The sequence below is a fragment of the Elgaria multicarinata genome, chromosome 1 (assembly GCF_023053635.1).
Source record: "Elgaria multicarinata webbii isolate HBS135686 ecotype San Diego chromosome 1, rElgMul1.1.pri, whole genome shotgun sequence".
Classification (NCBI taxonomy): Eukaryota; Metazoa; Chordata; class Lepidosauria; order Squamata; family Anguidae; genus Elgaria; species Elgaria multicarinata.
Window position 1 is genome coordinate 183,957,852 of NC_086171.1, and position 17,082 is coordinate 183,974,933.

At 39.0% G+C, this 17,082-nt stretch overlaps 2 protein-coding genes across 3 annotated transcripts in view; one reads left to right on the plus strand and one right to left on the minus strand.

Moving 5' to 3' along the window:
• DYNLRB1 (dynein light chain roadblock-type 1) overlaps window positions 1-17,082 on the plus strand; it is a 545,722-nt gene that overhangs the window by 277,956 nt on the left and 250,684 nt on the right. The window lies entirely within an intron of this gene.
• NCOA6 (nuclear receptor coactivator 6) overlaps window positions 1-17,082 on the minus strand; it is a 57,182-nt gene that overhangs the window by 14,876 nt on the left and 25,224 nt on the right. For both annotated transcript variants that reach the window (XM_063145170.1, XM_063145178.1), the window contains exons 5-11: window positions 15,190-15,469; window positions 13,013-13,168; window positions 12,199-12,321; window positions 9,947-10,075; window positions 8,719-9,534; window positions 7,881-8,027; window positions 5,580-6,699 (exon numbers count right to left, since the gene is read on the minus strand). In XM_063145170.1, the coding sequence (XP_063001240.1) occupies window positions 5,580-6,699; window positions 7,881-8,027; window positions 8,719-9,534; window positions 9,947-10,075; window positions 12,199-12,321; window positions 13,013-13,168; window positions 15,190-15,424 (2,726 nt within the window). In that variant the 5' untranslated portion in view covers window positions 15,425-15,469. The remainder of the gene's footprint in view (window positions 1-5,579; window positions 6,700-7,880; window positions 8,028-8,718; window positions 9,535-9,946; window positions 10,076-12,198; window positions 12,322-13,012; window positions 13,169-15,189; window positions 15,470-17,082) is intronic.

A 17,082-nucleotide genomic window follows, 5' to 3' on the forward strand; every position in this document is an offset into this window, starting at 1 on the left:
AGCAGCAGCTGAATCCTGCCTCTCAGTATACTCTGATTGCAAATCCTTGGATGCCAGGTAAGCCATAAATGAGGAATCATATGGTTATGTATAAGGGGGAAAATGGTCCCCACACCCCTCATTTCACACTGAAGGTAAAATCCACCCCCTCCCAAAAAAAATCTAGGAAAATTACTTTATCAAGGAAGAAGTCAGTGGCTCTAAATCACAAGAACCAGGAATGGCACATCCTTTTGCCTTTTATGCTTATGCATCCCTGGCGCGCAATGGAAAAGATGAGCAAAGTGATCGTGTTCCTGTATAATAGACACAACCTAGTTCCAAAATGCAACACAAATTGCTACTGCAAGCCAACTGGATTTAACCCATTGTGAATTACATGAATTGTCAGACAAAATGCCACATACAAATGGTTGCATCAAATGCCAGCCCAACTGAAGTCCTATTCATTTCAGTGGGTCTACTCTAAGTAGGACTAATATTGGATACAACCCAAACACAATTGGTCAGAGACACAGAATCCTTGTCTTTTGATTCTATCTCACTGCCTTATCTACTAAAAATACACATTAAACTGTAGCTAAAATATAATCAGTGGTCCACTCAGTAAGTGAAGCAATACACATTATCACCTAAAGAGCTCCCCATAAGTTCTTTAGGTCCTCACTTTACCACTGTACATATTACAATTTTAATGACTCAAAAGCAAGAAGAGCAAAACGTAATGGCTCCTGCCTTCAAAGAGCAGCATGGTATCTTTATATTGTGTGACGGAACATGGGATAATCGATGTAAGAAGCCCCTACAGCTATTCCTATTGGTCATAAAATTTAAACCTAGCAGTCCTGTCCAGATATGAGAGGTAATTGATATATCTCAGGAACACATGGATAAACTTCCCGAACAGATAGAATAAAAACTACAGCCTTCTGAATACATTTCCAAGTTGCCAGTGAATTTTAGTAGGAAACATTATTACAGGAATTTCTGCAAATTTTTTGAATAGGTATGCACAGGCCTATCTGCGATGTGCAATGATTTAAATGTTTTGTTCTTTAATGGTGAAGTTCTATGCTATTTTAGTAATGTGTTAACCTGTATTATTTTAGACCCCTGAAGAAATCCTTAAAATAAAAGTAGGCATTGGGCTTTTTTACTAATAAAATCTGAGATTTTTTTCTTCCATTCATGTGCCTATAACTTCAGATTTTTCAGAAACGGATCAGCCATTGCTTCTTTGTCCCAGAATGCGAGGTGTTAACCAATACCTGCATCACCTACCAGTGACTCATTCAGTCTTCAATTACCCTTTTGAAACCAAATCTCTACAGTGGACCTCATGGCCTCAAGAACTGGCCTTATCTTCGAACTTTTTTGTTTCTTCTGTTTCTTCTCCCAGCCAAGGCCTCTTATACCACCTAGCCTGATGGAAAGCTCTGCAGAACTTGAATGCTTACACAATCTTGTGGCATTTTGGTTTGTCCTAATGAAGGTATTGACTAATTTTGAATTCTTTTCTTGGATATATTTTTTTTACTAGTGGAACATCAGCTATTTTTGAATTTTCACTATGTAATAATTTCCTTAGGGCACTTTCCCTTACCTATATGTCTGTATCATGCTCACCATAATTGAAATCACAGTTTGTCCACACATGAACAGAACAGTGCTGTTCTGCTAGCATCTCTCTTATCTAAATTAAATTGATACCTTAGGTGCTTCAAAATAATATTTTAAAAATAATTTAAACTCTAAATGATTGTGTTGTGGTAAGAACTTTAATGAACTCTAATGAATGAAATAAAGATAGATCTGTACCATCTCCAGTTCAGGAATTAGTTCAGCTAACATGATAACCAGTGATGGTTTAAATAACCGACAGTTTGTTTTTTAACACACCATGGGCTATTGTATTCCATGGAGTTTTTTTAACCAACAGTTAGTTACTTGGCCGAAATAACCAACACAAATAACCAACGCTGTGTAGAGTTGGCTATTTGAACCACCATTGATTATCATGTTGTTTGGAGGGCACCATTGGTTATTTCCTCAGCTACCGTTGGTTATTTCGTCAGCCACAGAGTTGCAAAGCAAGAGCAGTCAAAGCAATAGCTGAGCGGGGGGAGAAAAGGCGGGAGATGAGTGAGTCAACTGAACACTGATCCTAATCCACACTATGGATGATTATTATCATGTTGTGTGGGGAGTACCCCCTAGATAAACAACTGTTGAGTTGATTATTACCCCACCATTGACTATAATGTTGTCTGAAAGCAGGCAATGAACACAGAATTTTCAGAAAATCTTCTGCTGTTGTCTGGCATACTCTCTCTTCCTGCCACTACCAAAACCATTACTAAGACATTTCAGTTTGGGGTGGGAGGAACCAAATGACTGAATTCAGAACCAAATGTGCAAATTGAACTTTATTCACATTTATGACCTTTTCTTTCCTTGCTCAGGTCTTGTTTCGGTCACTCTCTGATTCTTTGTTTTCTCCCTCTCAGCCACTCTACCCAGAAGAGCAGAACTGCAGACCTCATTCGAGGATAACATCCAGTAGAGATTGGGCATAGAATGCATGGCTAGTAGTATGTGTGCGTAGATAGATAACAGAATGTGCAGCAATATTACTTCTTTATTCCAGTGAACATTCACTGTGAATATTCCATTTATTTATTTGTATCAGGGTACAGTCCACAGTAACTTAGTCACACATGGGTCCCACTGAAGTCAATGGGTCTTAAATAAGTCATTAGTAAGTTTTTGCATTGATTTCAATAGGACTCAAGTGTGAAGAACTGGATCCAACCCATCAGTATTTTAATCAAAGCCAATATAGTGGCTGCACGGGTAGTGATGGAAGAGATTTCTTTGTTCCAAGCAACTATATTTTTATGTTACTAGCAGCCACTATCCTGCTCTCTCCAAGACCCAGAAGCTTAGAAAGCAGCTCTCCGACTCTTTTCCCATTCCAATTATAATTCTGTTGAAAAAGAAGCATTTAACCTTTCTAATAAATGTTCTAATGTTGTGAAACTGACTGTTTCATGGAAACATTCATGCACCAATAAAAACAAATCAATACAATAAGCTTCATCAAGCACACCTATGAGGCACCTACTGTTGGCACTACCTGTATTTGCATAAAGGGGCACAAATTGAAGGTAAATACCTCAGCTGTTAACAGCCCCACATATATGATGAGCTCTAATGCTCCCATAGATATTAACAAAAATTCCAGTGAAAAAGAAAATATGAAAGCTGAGTTTAAAAACCTAGAATGTTAACCTTCAAGTATGGGGAATGAGGTATCATGGTCAAGGCAATAATGATATCACACAAAATGGACTGCATGAAAAGTCTCAACTTGGAATGAGAAATCATTCTGGAAGTTTTTCAGTCTTCAACTGAAACTCTTACCTTCTACAATCACATATCTGCGGCAGATTATTGCTCCTCAAATTGTTTAATCATTTCAAATTGAGTCCTTTGAGCCAGAGCTTTCCCTTGGATTAGCATTTCAAAGACTGAGCCAATTTATCCAGTTCAGTTTTTTGCTATGTTTTGTTTTAATCAAGTTTCCTAAAGTGTATTGTAAACCTAAATAGCTATTTTTGCTTTTCTACCCAAACAGATAATCTTTATATATAAGAACTCATACCACTACACTTCATATAATATGCTAATTTCATTAGCATAGCATATTAGCAATAGAGTATCAATGCAGAAACAAGCCAGGAAATTTGCAACATGATATATGGAAGACCTTTTATATAAACTTAGTTTCAGGAAATTGTGTATTTTTAATTTTACAATTGTTTATTGTGGGCTTGATCTAGTACACCAGGATTGGAAAAATGTCAGGTTTGAAAGTTCTACCTTGTTTTTGGCTAAAACCCTCTGATCTATGAACAGGAGCAAGGTGCAAGATAGTGGCTCAGATACGTGGACATATGCTAAGAATTAAGGAACTGGGTTTTTCTGAACACAAACTCAACCCAGCTCAGACATCCCTTCAAAAATCCATACTTGGTTTCCCCGCCAGTGTTCTTTTTCAACAATCTAATTTAGGGAGAAAAAGGTGGGTTGTTGTTGTTGTTGTTAGACAGAACAAAGGCTGCCCTCATCTAATTTCCTCTTACTTCCACTTCTTTAAGGAGATGAGATGTTATGGAAATCAGGCAATTTGTGTAAACTCTACAAAATTTAATTCCTATATTCAGAAGCAAGTGGAACGATTCCAAGATCAACTCCTATGCCCTAGTGCACAAGGAAGACTGCTTGGCCAACTAACATTGCACAAAATGAACATGCTGTTGTTGCTTTTGATACTGGAATTGGATTTATTAACCAAAATAGGTAAACAAAGCCATGCTAAACATATATTAATGAGAGACTGAGTGAAAAATCAACTGAAAACAGAATTTTATCATTTGTGTTATGGTCTAGACATTTTGTTATTATATAGCTCTAACCTCGTAGTAACAATCATTTGTCCATTCATTTGTCCTGCAGATGTCATCAAGCAATCAGCAGGACTAAATGCCTTTTACCCAGCTCTCTTCTGGATGACACTGCTACTTTCAGATGGTCTGGTCTGGCCTAGCCATAATTTTCAGGTTAAGCAGAAGGGGAATTACATATTAACTATCAATGCAAGCATATACTCTGGCCTGGAAAAATGACATGAAATCCATGATACACAAGGGGAAAAGGAGAAGTGATTTATGTACTTAAGCTGTCAGGGAAGGAGCGGAATTAAGGGAGAGTACTAGGTGATAGTGAACTAATAGTGTTAGGGGTACTTTGGCAGCAACGAGCTGCAGATAAAACACTGATATGCCTATAGCCAACCCCAATCATTCTCATTGGCTTACACACTGCACTGAAATCCACAATAGTGGTATGCACACTAAGTACTCTTCAATTGTTCATTATGGCTGAGAATTTGAACAAATACCTCTCCTCAACTTCCATTTCTGTTGCTACTTGAGAATCATTTAAGAACTGACAAACAAAAGAAAAGCCATGGTGAATCAGACCAAAGGCTTATATAGTCCAGAATTTGTTCATACATTGCCCAACCAGCTGTCTGTTGGAAACCCACAAGTAGGACATCAGTGCAATAGCACTTTCCACTTGTGTTCCTCAACAACTAGCACACAGAGGCATACTGCCTCCAATACTGGAGGTAATATAAAGCCAACATGATAGCCTTATCCTCCATGACTTTGTCTACGCCCGTTTAAAACCACCCAAGTTGGTGGCCATCACTATATCTTGTGGCAGCAAATTCCATAGTTTAGATTTCTACGATGAATAGGTTTTCTCATCTGGAAAGCAGCAGCATTTAGGGTTCTAACTTAGCAACTAACACAAACGCATAATAAATTGTTGGTAAAATTACTTCTTTAATCCTCTTCTCTTTATTTCTGCATGGGATGGATCACAGAACTGCCATTGCTTTATAATTTAGAATCTTTGGTTAAAGTAATTGGTACCGAATGCAAAACTACATTCAATTGAAAAAACAAACTTTGTTTGATTGTGTAGGAAACAAAAAATATTAAACCTACTTAATTTGTTCTACTTGCTGATTATTTTTCTTCTTTCTTGGAGGTTTTTTCTTCTTGGGTTTATTGGCATTTTGATTGTTTTGTTTGCTGTTCACCCCAAAATGTCCTGCAGATATATCACTTTGTAGCAAGTTAACCAACAATGGGCTTGTTAGTGTGACATCTTTGTTGACAGGAAAACCTGGATTTTGTCCACAGGAAATCTGATTCCCATTTTGGGCTCCACTAAAAGGGGCATTGAAAGGCATCCCATGTCCAGCAAAATGGTTCGCTGATGTATTGCTGTTTCCCTGCATCCCTTGCAAATGGGGAGGCACCATGTTTCCTTGTTGCATGGAAACATCAGGTAGCATTTGTGCCATGTTCACATCATTGTTCGTTGTATTGGTGGTATCACCCAGTTGCTGAGACATGTGAGGGTTAGGTCCTGTGGGTCTCAGAACTTGTCCTTGAATCCCCATAACCTGAGATGGATTGCCATTCACAGGGCCTTGCTGTGTCATCATCTGCCCTGGGAACTGCACCATATTTCCTTGCATATTGGGTGTTGGTCCTCTCATTAACTGAGCTGGCCCCGTCATAACATTGGACTGGCTTTGAGCATTGAACTGCTGTTTATTTCCTTGCATCTGATTGGTCATCATCTGCTCCATCATTGAATTCTGCTGCAACAACACCTGGTTTTGGGGTCCCATCATCTGATTATGTGCAGCCATCATCTGTTGGCCTTGCTGGGGAATCATCTGTTTGGGTGGAGTCATCCTTTGTTGCGATGGACCAAGATTTTGGTTTTGAGGTGCTACCATCATCTGGCCCTGTGGCATAAGCTGAGCTCGAGAAAGTATCATCTGGTTTTGAGGATTTAGAGATCCCTGAGGCTGAATGTTCACCATCTGTCCTTGGGAGGATACTATTTGTTGATGCATTCCCATTAACTGAGATTGTGGTCCTTGCGGAGGCTGTCCCTGCATATTGCCCATGCTAACTTGTGGAACTCCACTGCTGCCTGTCTGCTGATTGTTCATATTTCCATGAAGTCCCATTAAATTGGTCTGCATCATATTTGATGGGCCATGTTGAACTTGCATTTGATTCTGAGGAGGACCATTCCCTTGACCACCTTAAAAATTCATATAGTTCAAGTTAGAACATTGTAAAATGAATTGGTATTAACACATTTAAGTTTTTCTGAACTAGCTTACTAATTGACACGTGCTTAATATTCACAATACTATCAAAATTCCAGTATTTGTAATAGCAGGATCTGAAAATAAGTGTAATAGAAGGGTTGAAATATCAACTATTCCTAACAGTTATTCTCTAACATTTCTGCCAACCACACATGATCAGGACATGAAAAATGAGTGGACAGGAACTGGGAGGGGGGGGTACATAGATCTTAATTGTCACTGAATATCATTACATAGAGAAGTCTTTAGAATCTCTCACCAAAAGCCAAATAAGAGTTTAGAAACACTTCTCAAGACAAAGTCGTCTAAATAAAGGTACAAATCCTTTTGTGTAATTCGAAAAAAGGTTCTAATTGGTCTTTCTCCTTCCTTTTCTCAAAGGCCTAGTTCCATATTGCCCTTACGTGCAGCTAAGAGGACTGTTTATTGCCGGAATCTGTAACAGCAAGCAATAGCAGATAATTTTTGAAATGTCACATAATTTCTTGCACTTTCCAAAGGAACATAAACTGTTGAGGCCGACAGTTCTGTATAATTTAATACAGCAGTTTATGTTCTACAGAAATTACTACTATTGATAAAATATAATCACATGCAACGAGGATGATCAGAGGTCTGGAAACAAAGCCCTATGAGGAGAGACTGAAAGAACTGGGCATGTTTTAGCCTTGAGAAGAGAAGGTTGAGGGGAGACATGATAGCACTCTTCAAATACTTGAAAGGTTGTCACACACAGGAGGGCCAGGATCTTTTCTCGATCATCCCAGAGTGCAGGACACGGAATAACGGGCTCAAGTTAAAGGAAGCCAGATTCCAGCCGGACATCAGGAAAAACTTCCTGACTGTTAGAGCAGTATGACAATGGAACCAGTTACCGAGGAAGGTCGTAGTCTCACCCACACTAGAGGCATTCAAGAGGCAGCTGGACAATCATCTGTCAGAGATGCTGTAAGGTGGATTCCTGCATTGAGCAGAGGGTTGGATTTGATGGCCTTATAGGCCCTTTCCAACTCTACTATTCTATGATTCTATGATACAGTATCTTCATTTATAGACAGCTGCCATAAATTAGCAAACAGACAAGTAATCCATCAAAATGCAACTAACAGACCTGTGTGTGGCACACTCTGACTTGTTTGCAATTGGGGTGTTCCACTATTTGCAGGCGTTCCTGGTGCTGTAGAAGGCACCTGACTTTGCATGAAGTTCTGATTTGCCTGTCCTGCAGGAAAGCCAGGAGGGAGTCGCTTGGGCATTCCTGGACAGAAAATACCTTGTTCACTAAAGGCATCTTTATTAATATTGACTGATACATTATAGTAACAATAATATAAAAGATGATAAGACACGTGGGAGGCAATAGAGAGAGGAGAGACTAGGTAGGAACAGCCTACATACAGAAGACTGGCAATATCTTGATAATGGTTTTCAGTATCAAAGAAAAAAATGGTCCATCTTTTTAATTTAAGATACAAAAGCAACAGATGTTGCTTTTGTATCTTACATTAAAATCTTTAATCTCTTTACAGCAGAAGAGATGGAAAAACAAACATTAATAAAAGTTCCTAATTATAAAATTATTTCAGTAATTGAACAATTAGCTTAAAGATGTTGTGGCATTCCTCCCTTGGACAATTTCGAGGAAAGGATGGCCAGGTTTTTGTCATGGATACATATTAGAGATTTGTAGTATTTTGTCACAAAGGAGGGGGTTGGACTATGTGATATGAAGCATTTCTTCCAACTCTGTAGTTTTATAATAACAAGTTAACATACAAAATATATACAACTCTTCCAGGAAATTTGCTGGCATACATCATTCTACTATCTAATACTTTATGAGCTTAGCAGTGAATTCACATCAAACTTTGTATTTAAGTGGGTATGGATAACCTGTGTCTACTATAAAGATTAGGCAAAAACATGTTATCAGAAACAGGATTACTTACCCCCTAGCCCAGGATGTAAGCCCTGTGGACCCTGGTTCTGCTGTTGCATCACCATGAAATTAGGAGGCACATTTCCCTGCTGTACCATAGGATTACGGCCAGGAGAATTTACAGGCTGTTGAAACCCCTGGGGGAGGGCATTATTCTGGGGAGGCCTTGGTCCCATCTGCTGCTGTGATTGGTTAACTGTTGGGGAAGATGCAGGAGATCCCTGCTGAAAGGAGGAGGGAGAGGAGGCAGGAGACTTGTTGGTCAGGTGTGGTTGCTGTAGTGGTGTAGGGACCCGTGAGGGCCCTCCCTGAAGATTCTTCATCTGAGGAGCAGTAAATTGGCCAGAATTGTTCATTTGAGGAAAGTTTGTGTGTGCCTGAGAAGCTTGTTGGCTTCCAAAAGGGTATGGGGGTGGAGGGTGAGAAGGCGTTTGTACTGTTGCTAAAGATGGTCTAGCTTGGAGTTGCTGCTGCATTTGTCCAGGCAAAGGGGCCTTTTTCCAACCCTGGTTAACAGTCAATGTGCCCATTGTTCCTTGGGATGGAGGAGGCAGTACTGTTCCAGAAGGCACCTGGTTCCAACCAGGAGGAACTGGAACCTGAGCTGGAGTAGAAAATGAAGGGCGAATACCCTGTTGTGGCTGCTGGTGCTGTTGAGGAGGGCGTGGCTGCAGTTGCTGTTGTGGCTGCATCTGTTGAAAGTTGGCTGGGTTCATTTGCCTGTTAATAGGAACCGGCTGTACTGAATGGAGCTGAGGCACTACAGATCCAGATGGATGATTCTGCTGTTGGATAGTTAGCCCTGATAAGAGTGGATCCACTGCATCTATGAAAACAAAATACAGAAGTTTAAAAAGGGGCACATGCAGTTGGTCTACTAGATGTAGCAATAGAGAAAATCTTATCCACACCATTTTTAGCTTACAGAGGAAAAAGCATCTTTTCATGCTTACACTTCAGAATATTCAATATGTTTTCACCAAATTTCATGGGGGCTGGGGGGAGATAGTCAACAATATGAAAGCTGCAAGAATATCTGACTATTCCAAAACTAGAGCTCATTCCACTAAAAAAGAAAAGAAAAAGGAGAAACAGCTTTGGTAAATACTTTATACTGTGGGTTGGATCCAGATCAGAATTTTGCTTGTGCAATGGGCCTTCTTGGCTCCTTCCCCTCACATTAGAGTGCCTTGCACTCCGCTCAAGACACTCCTGACAGCTGAAAGACTCACTGGTACCTGACTGAGATGCTGGACGAGGTGTTCTAGGTTGCAGCTCTGTGTTAGTTGTACTTGTCATCATAGATGACGATACATTCCCACTCTGCTGCATCATGACAGTTGCAGGATTGTTGATTCGTATTAACCCTAGAAACATAATAATAGTTTTCCTTGTACAAAGACGTTGTCACATTGCAATATCAAAATATGGCACTGTATAAAATAAAAAAGCTTAAACCTTGCACTGAAATTTGGACATTTTAACTCTTGCATGATGTAGGACAAAATACATACCTACATGAATACATGAGAACAAAAGACTACACAACCGTATGAAAAGCAAGGAACTGTTGAGTCACACAGCAAAAAACAAATTACAAATATGAATATCAAATTTTACCATTAAGTTGTGTAGGAACTTCCCTGTACTACAGGAAGAAAGCACATTTGAACTTAGTTGCTGAAGGCCAAAAAGCAAAGTTCAAACCAAATGTAGAATAACTTATCTACTGATGTTGACCGTCATCCTTTGTTCATAGCTATATTAGTATGAGAAGATGTTTTAAAATCCATGTATACTACATGGATTTAAATTCATAGACTCCACACTATTCATAGCCAGTATATTTCCTTTCAATTTACTTCGATGTCCAAGTCTAATGTGTGCGTTATTTTGTTTATAGAAGAGGCAATTATAAATAAGTTAAATAGTTCAGGAGAAAGCAAGCACTCTTGGTGGGATCCCTTTTCAAATGTTGGTTCTTTATTCAGTATCATTTACTCTAATCATAGCAAATTATATAAACAGTTATCCATATAATTACAGAAATCTTAACTGTTAGACGAATTATTAGAGAAAGCTTAATTGATACATTTTTATTTAATTAATTGATTATACATGCATACATTTGCATACGAGATGATGCAGACATCTAAAACAGCCTACATCTTAAGTGGCATTCCCCCTCTGACACACAGGAGGGAATGCCTCTTAAGATGGCATTTTTGTAAGCACTTCTATTTAAAATAGTTTTAAAATTAAATCTGTTGCCCATATCATTAATTGATTACACATTATAGCCCTATATATGCCATCATAATTTAATCCTGTCTTTGTAATACAGTGAAGATTTTATTCCAATCAAAGCTTTTTTAGGTTGAAAAATGATATATAACAGAGAAATCCAATGTCATGCCAGCTCCTGTCTTCACGGTCAGGCACTTTGGGAGGAGTGCTCTCGATCTTGGAGCTAGCGGATCCAAGGCTATCTCAGACTTCATTGGAGGCCTGAGGTCAGTGGGATGTATGTATCCCTCCCACCCCCTACCATCTGATGGAGCTTTTTTCCACCACCAGAAAAACTTGCCTGGCTGTTCCTAAACCCCTTCAACCAACAGATCTGCAGGTTGGGATTGTGCTCTAAGTGTCCTTCTAAATTTCTAGTCTACATGGACTGCAAGGATGGCCTCCCTTGTTTCAGAAAAAACAAACTGCTCCTCACTTTTATATATGTATTCCAATCCTGTTCTAAAGTATCTTTGACATGCTTCAAAAATACTAGAAATGATTTATAGTTCTAGGTTGTTCATACTTCTCCGTTTTTGACTTTTGGGGTTAATGTTGCTAAATTTCAGCTTATATTGACTCATGTTCCATTTTTGTTAACTTTCTTTTTAGCTTCTTAAAATCTTAATCTGTGTTTTACCATGAACAAATTACCTGCATCAGCACCTGCATAGCTTCCATTTGATTCTTAAATACATCTCTAACCATGATGTAATCTATTTAACATCTTTCTATGTTTTCAAAGTACATAATCTTCTAAGTACCTCAAAGATTTGTTGCTACATGGAACTGCCTAAAAATGTCCAAGTGGTTCCCTTTTACACTTTTTTTACCTAATCCAAATAATCCTACTTCCTTCTCATCATCTGTGTCCTATTATACTCAAACTATATTTTCTTTTAGTTTTATCAGCTTTTTGACTTGCTTATATATTTTTATTTCAACATCATAGCCTGTAGTTGGCCTTTAGTATATATGTATTACTACTACGTCCATTAGTTTTGCTTCTATCTTACTATACTGTGTAACATTTTTCAGCCCTTCCCCATTGTTTAAGTAACAGCCATACATTCTCTTTTATTTCTTTCATGTAATTATAACACTCAAGTTGTTGCTTCAGAAGTCCTGCAGCTCCACTCAAGAACCAAACAAGCCATTGGAAAAGTCAGATATTGGAGCTGTAGGTGAGACTAGTTGCACTTGCCTTGACTCCCTGGCATGGGAAATCCTGTCTCCATTCGCACTGAGGTGCCTTGTCCAACAGGCCCATTAATTCTCACATCTTGGCCTCTGTTTTGAGCTAATGACAAATTGATTGCACCTTCACCTGAAAGCATTAATTAACATTTGAAACAGGACATAAATTGGCTTTGATACGGCAGAGAAAGAAGCTACAAAACAGCATTTTTAAAAGGTACGCATTGGGAATTGATATATTCAAAACCATGCATTTGAATCATACAATGAGGAGAGGATGGACCTTGCACACTGCTTGGCATTTGAAAACGTAACACTGGTTGTTTAATCCATTTGCTCCAATGCAGCAAATTCTTAACGATGCAGACACTCTGATACATCGTATGTACACATCCATACACATAGACAGTTGCCACTGGGATCAGCATTCATGTGGCAGATTTCCGAATCCTACCTTCAGAGACATCATTTAGTAACACTCATTATGTGAATCCTGGAAATTATGTAGAAATTTCCCACTCACTTTGGCAATGACAGCTGAAATGATGCATTGTAGGGAAGCTTGTTATTTGATAGTCAGAACTCACAGGCAAGTGGTATTGAACAATACAGCTATAGTAAGGGAAACTCATAGGCTTAAGTGTAACATGTAGCCCATCCCTGTCAGAACCATCAGGACACTAGAAAGGTATACAATTACTTGGTGTAATTATTTTAGTCAAGTTACTGAAGAAGCAATTGGAAATAAACATTTGTTAATAACTGTACTTTTAAAATATGCTATATAGTTCAGATTCAACCACCAATGAAATTTCAGCTACCTTCTATTTGAACAGAGAGAATTCCCAAATCCCGAAGTTGTTGGTTGTTGTTCTGAGCTAGCATTCGTAGTCGCTCAGCTGCTTCACGAGGAATATTGAAAGTAACACGTACACTGTTCCAGGGTTCCACCTTCCTCAATTTTAACTTGTCACATTCTTGTTAAAGGATAGAGAGAGAAACAAGAATTAGCAGAACTACAGCAAAGTATGTGCGGTTATTCTGGTGAAGACAAGCATTAGCAAGGTTCTCTCACTTTTATTCATTGCTTCCTACCAAGACAAACATTTTTTTCTGTAAATTAACTATCAACAAGAGTATCTAAGGAGGAACTAGTTCACATAAATCATTATACATTTGAACACAAAATGGGTGAGCCCTGAAATTAATTCCAGGTACTATCTTTTTTCAGAGGACTCATCTACTTTTGTAAACTGCCCAGAGAGCTTTGGCTATTGGACAGTATAGAAATGCAAATAAATAAATAAATAAATAAATAAATCTACTTGCATGAGCAAGAAACTTGCAGATCAGACAACCTGTGCTATCTTGAAAGGTACTGCGGTTGCTTGGTGGTTGGGATCCAAAAGCAGCTAGGTTATATGGGTAAATGATAACCATAAGAAAAGAAATCAGCTCAAAGTAATATCTGAGCCAGTCCTCTGTTTTTATTACCATCCTTGTGATATTTTCCTTCCCTGGTGAAAGCCAAATGAATTATCAAAATTATCTAGTAAAATAAATTTTTACATCTTCCACTTGTTTTCATGTGCTGGATCTAGTTGCAGTCATTTTGCTGACCAAAATAATCCACCTTCAGAATGGGGAGGGGGGTGATTTCCAGCCATTCCTCCTCTCCTCCACAGCCCCCATCTGCGCCAGGGGGTTGGGAGTCCATCCTGATCAGACTTCATAGAATCATAGAATAGCAGAGTTGGAAGGGGCCTACGAGGCCATCGAGTCCAACCCCCTGCTCGATGCAGGTATCCACCCTAAAGCATCCCTGACAGATGGTTGTCCAGCTGCCTCTTGAATGCCTCTAGTGTGGGAGAGCCCACGGCCTCCCTAGGTAACTGATTCCATTGTCATACTGCTCTAACAGTCAGGAAGTTTTTCCTGATGTCCAGCTGGAATCTGGCTTCCTTTAACTTGAGCCCGTTATTCCGTGTCCTGCACAGGGAGCTGTGAGGCAGGAAGGGGGAACTGCCAAAAAGCACCTCCCTCCCCATACTGCTGTATAGATGCTTTGTCAGTGGAGTGACCACAACTGGATATGACCCCATTCTTGGGGTAGTAAGTGATCACTTATTGCTTTGGTAGAACGGAATTTGATCAACATAGCTTTGCAAGCAGGATTGCTCAAACTATCACTAACAATACTACATATTTCCACAGAAATTGATTCCAAATGGAGGCAATATTAATAAACGAATGGTAACATCTGCTTTTGCTACTCTTAAATTTGAAGAATTTGATTTCTATAAGCATGAAAGCCATGATAATTCAGAAAACAGCTAGAATATTGCTGGACAAACAAAAAAGTAAATCATAACACAATTTGCACATTTTGGGAGCTAATAATACCTAAGATTCTGAACTGGAATAGAATGCCTCTTTATGCAAGCAAAAACAGTTTCCTTTACCTGGAGGGAGATCCACTTATTTAACTCACTCAGAAAGCTAAAGCAGGAGGTTCCCGACAATTAACTTCATCTATCCAAAAATTTTCCACATTTGCAATGAGCCTCTTTCCAAGGGAAAAAAATGGCTTGAGTCTCCCTAAGGTAACTAAGTTTTATTGTCATCCAAGTATGGAGCTAGACAGATTTAAAAAAGGGGGAAGATCTCAAAAATAACTGTTTTTTGTTGCTTTTTAAAGCAGTAATATAATAGAGAGTAGTTTCATTGGTCTCCCGCAGCATTTCAAATAAGAGAATTGAGTAATCTTATGAATAGTTAGCGTAAAAAGAACATAAAATAGCTACAAAGTAAAGTAATTAAAATAAGTATTCCTGCCCGCCAGGACAGCTCCATCAACTTTTTACCAAGAGCAACTCTAGTAAGGTTTTAGTATTCTAGAGCAATTTAAACTCTAAATAAATGAATTATATTTTCAGATGTTAAAAAGCTAATCTTAAAAACATTTCAAGGACTCTTCAGTTACAACAGAGTATAGTACCCATGTGTAAAAGGCCAGGAACATTGTCCAAGATGATGCCCAATTTCTGTTTGAAGTCATCATCATCTATATTCCCTTTAAAAGCTACAAAGATCGTAGAATCTTCAAAAGGGTTGACAAGTTTTATGTCATCTTCCTCCAGTCCCGAGTCAAGATCCACTTCCAAATCTTCCATGGTTGAAGAACACAACAAAGTGTAGTTATCTTTTAAGTTAGGTATGTCATTCCAAACCATGGCTATGTAATTTGCTGTACCGGAAACTAATCAGGTATTAAGAACCTGTGAAAGAAAACAAATTAAAAACATATTGTTTAAACACACGTACGAATAGGCAGCTAAACAAGTCTAGCCTGTTGATACTGCTGCTTGTATTTTATTTTTAACATGCCCAGCTCTCAGGAGTTATTTTTACATGCTCCTTATGCAAAAAATGAGGTTGAAATGAAACGGCTCTCCAAAATACTCTAAATAAATAATAAATAATTCACTACTCATTTGCAGTTATTTGAAATGTTTAAGCCACAGTGATTGTGTGAACCAGGATAGGGTGTCAATTTTTTTCTGTGGGAAGGAAATCATTCAACAGGTTTTAATCAGGTTGGGGGAACTTACTGCAGTGGCAAGCAATCTTTGTTTTTCTTTTACTATACATAAAGTTGTATTTTTTAACCTGCCACAGCTGCCAGCAGTGGAACACTCCAGAATGCACCTGGAATGATAGATCGTGATTGACTGGGTTTGCATGTCACACTAAGCCACCCTGTGAATAAGCCATGGTGGGATGTTTCTTCACTGAACAACCCACAGTATCCCTGACAGACAATAGGGCTTCTTCTCCCACTCCTTCCCCCTCAGTCCTCCAGTTGGCTCTGGCACATATTCCAGGTGACTTTGTGGCAGAGCCCATCACATCTCCCTTACCCGGCCCCTCCCCACTCTGATTGCTATGCCTTTTCATTCGCCAATTTTTTTTCAGTGCTTTGGGAGAATGCAAATGTGTTCGCAATTTTTTTATATTTTCTTTCACCATTTTTTTCACAAATGCGCAAGAGTGCACATTCGCCTGTCCGATATGTGTAGTCTTGTCTTTTCAGTGTCCTTTTATGCAACAGTCAATGGGAGAGCCTAAGTGGAGTAGGTAACATGCAAGGAAATTGACAAGGCAGACTGCAGATAGGCTAATTTGTGCACAGTTGCCAAGGTCTAGGGAAAAATAATACCAAGGGAGAGGCTCCTTTTGGGAGCAGCTACTGCAGTAACCACAGCAGTAACTCCTCTATTCATCAATCTTTTATTTTTAAATTTCTTACTGTTGCTCTTGCCCAAATGCACATGAGTGACTGACAGCTGTGGGGATGTCATGCTAAATTCCCCCACATTCTAGTGCTTTTCCATGATTTTTGCCTAACTTTCCCACTCTGTCAATGTCCTGATCTATGTCATGTGAAAAACTGGTCAACAGAGCAGTTACTGCTATGGTTACTGCAGTAACTGCTCTGAAAAGGATCCATGAAATGCGGTTGGGGGGTGAGAAGCATCTCACCTTTCTGGACTTGCCAGAGACTCAGGGAAGTGAATGGGAGGAGGGCACTGATAAATGTTAGTCCAATACTTAAAACAAGGGGATTATATTACCAAGTGGGAAGTATTGTCCCCACCCTCCTTTGGTGGACTTACTGCACTCATATCTTTTGGGGGCTACTCAACTGTACAAACAGCTTCCTTCTCTCCCTTAGTATTATTTTTCCCAAGTCTGTGAGCAAATCAGTCTATCTGTAGTCTCGCCTTGCCAATTTCCTTGTATGTTACTTATTCCACTCCCATTGACAGCTGCAGTATATAAAGCCACTGATTATACTTTTCGGATAGGTGATTGAGTACTCTTGAGCACT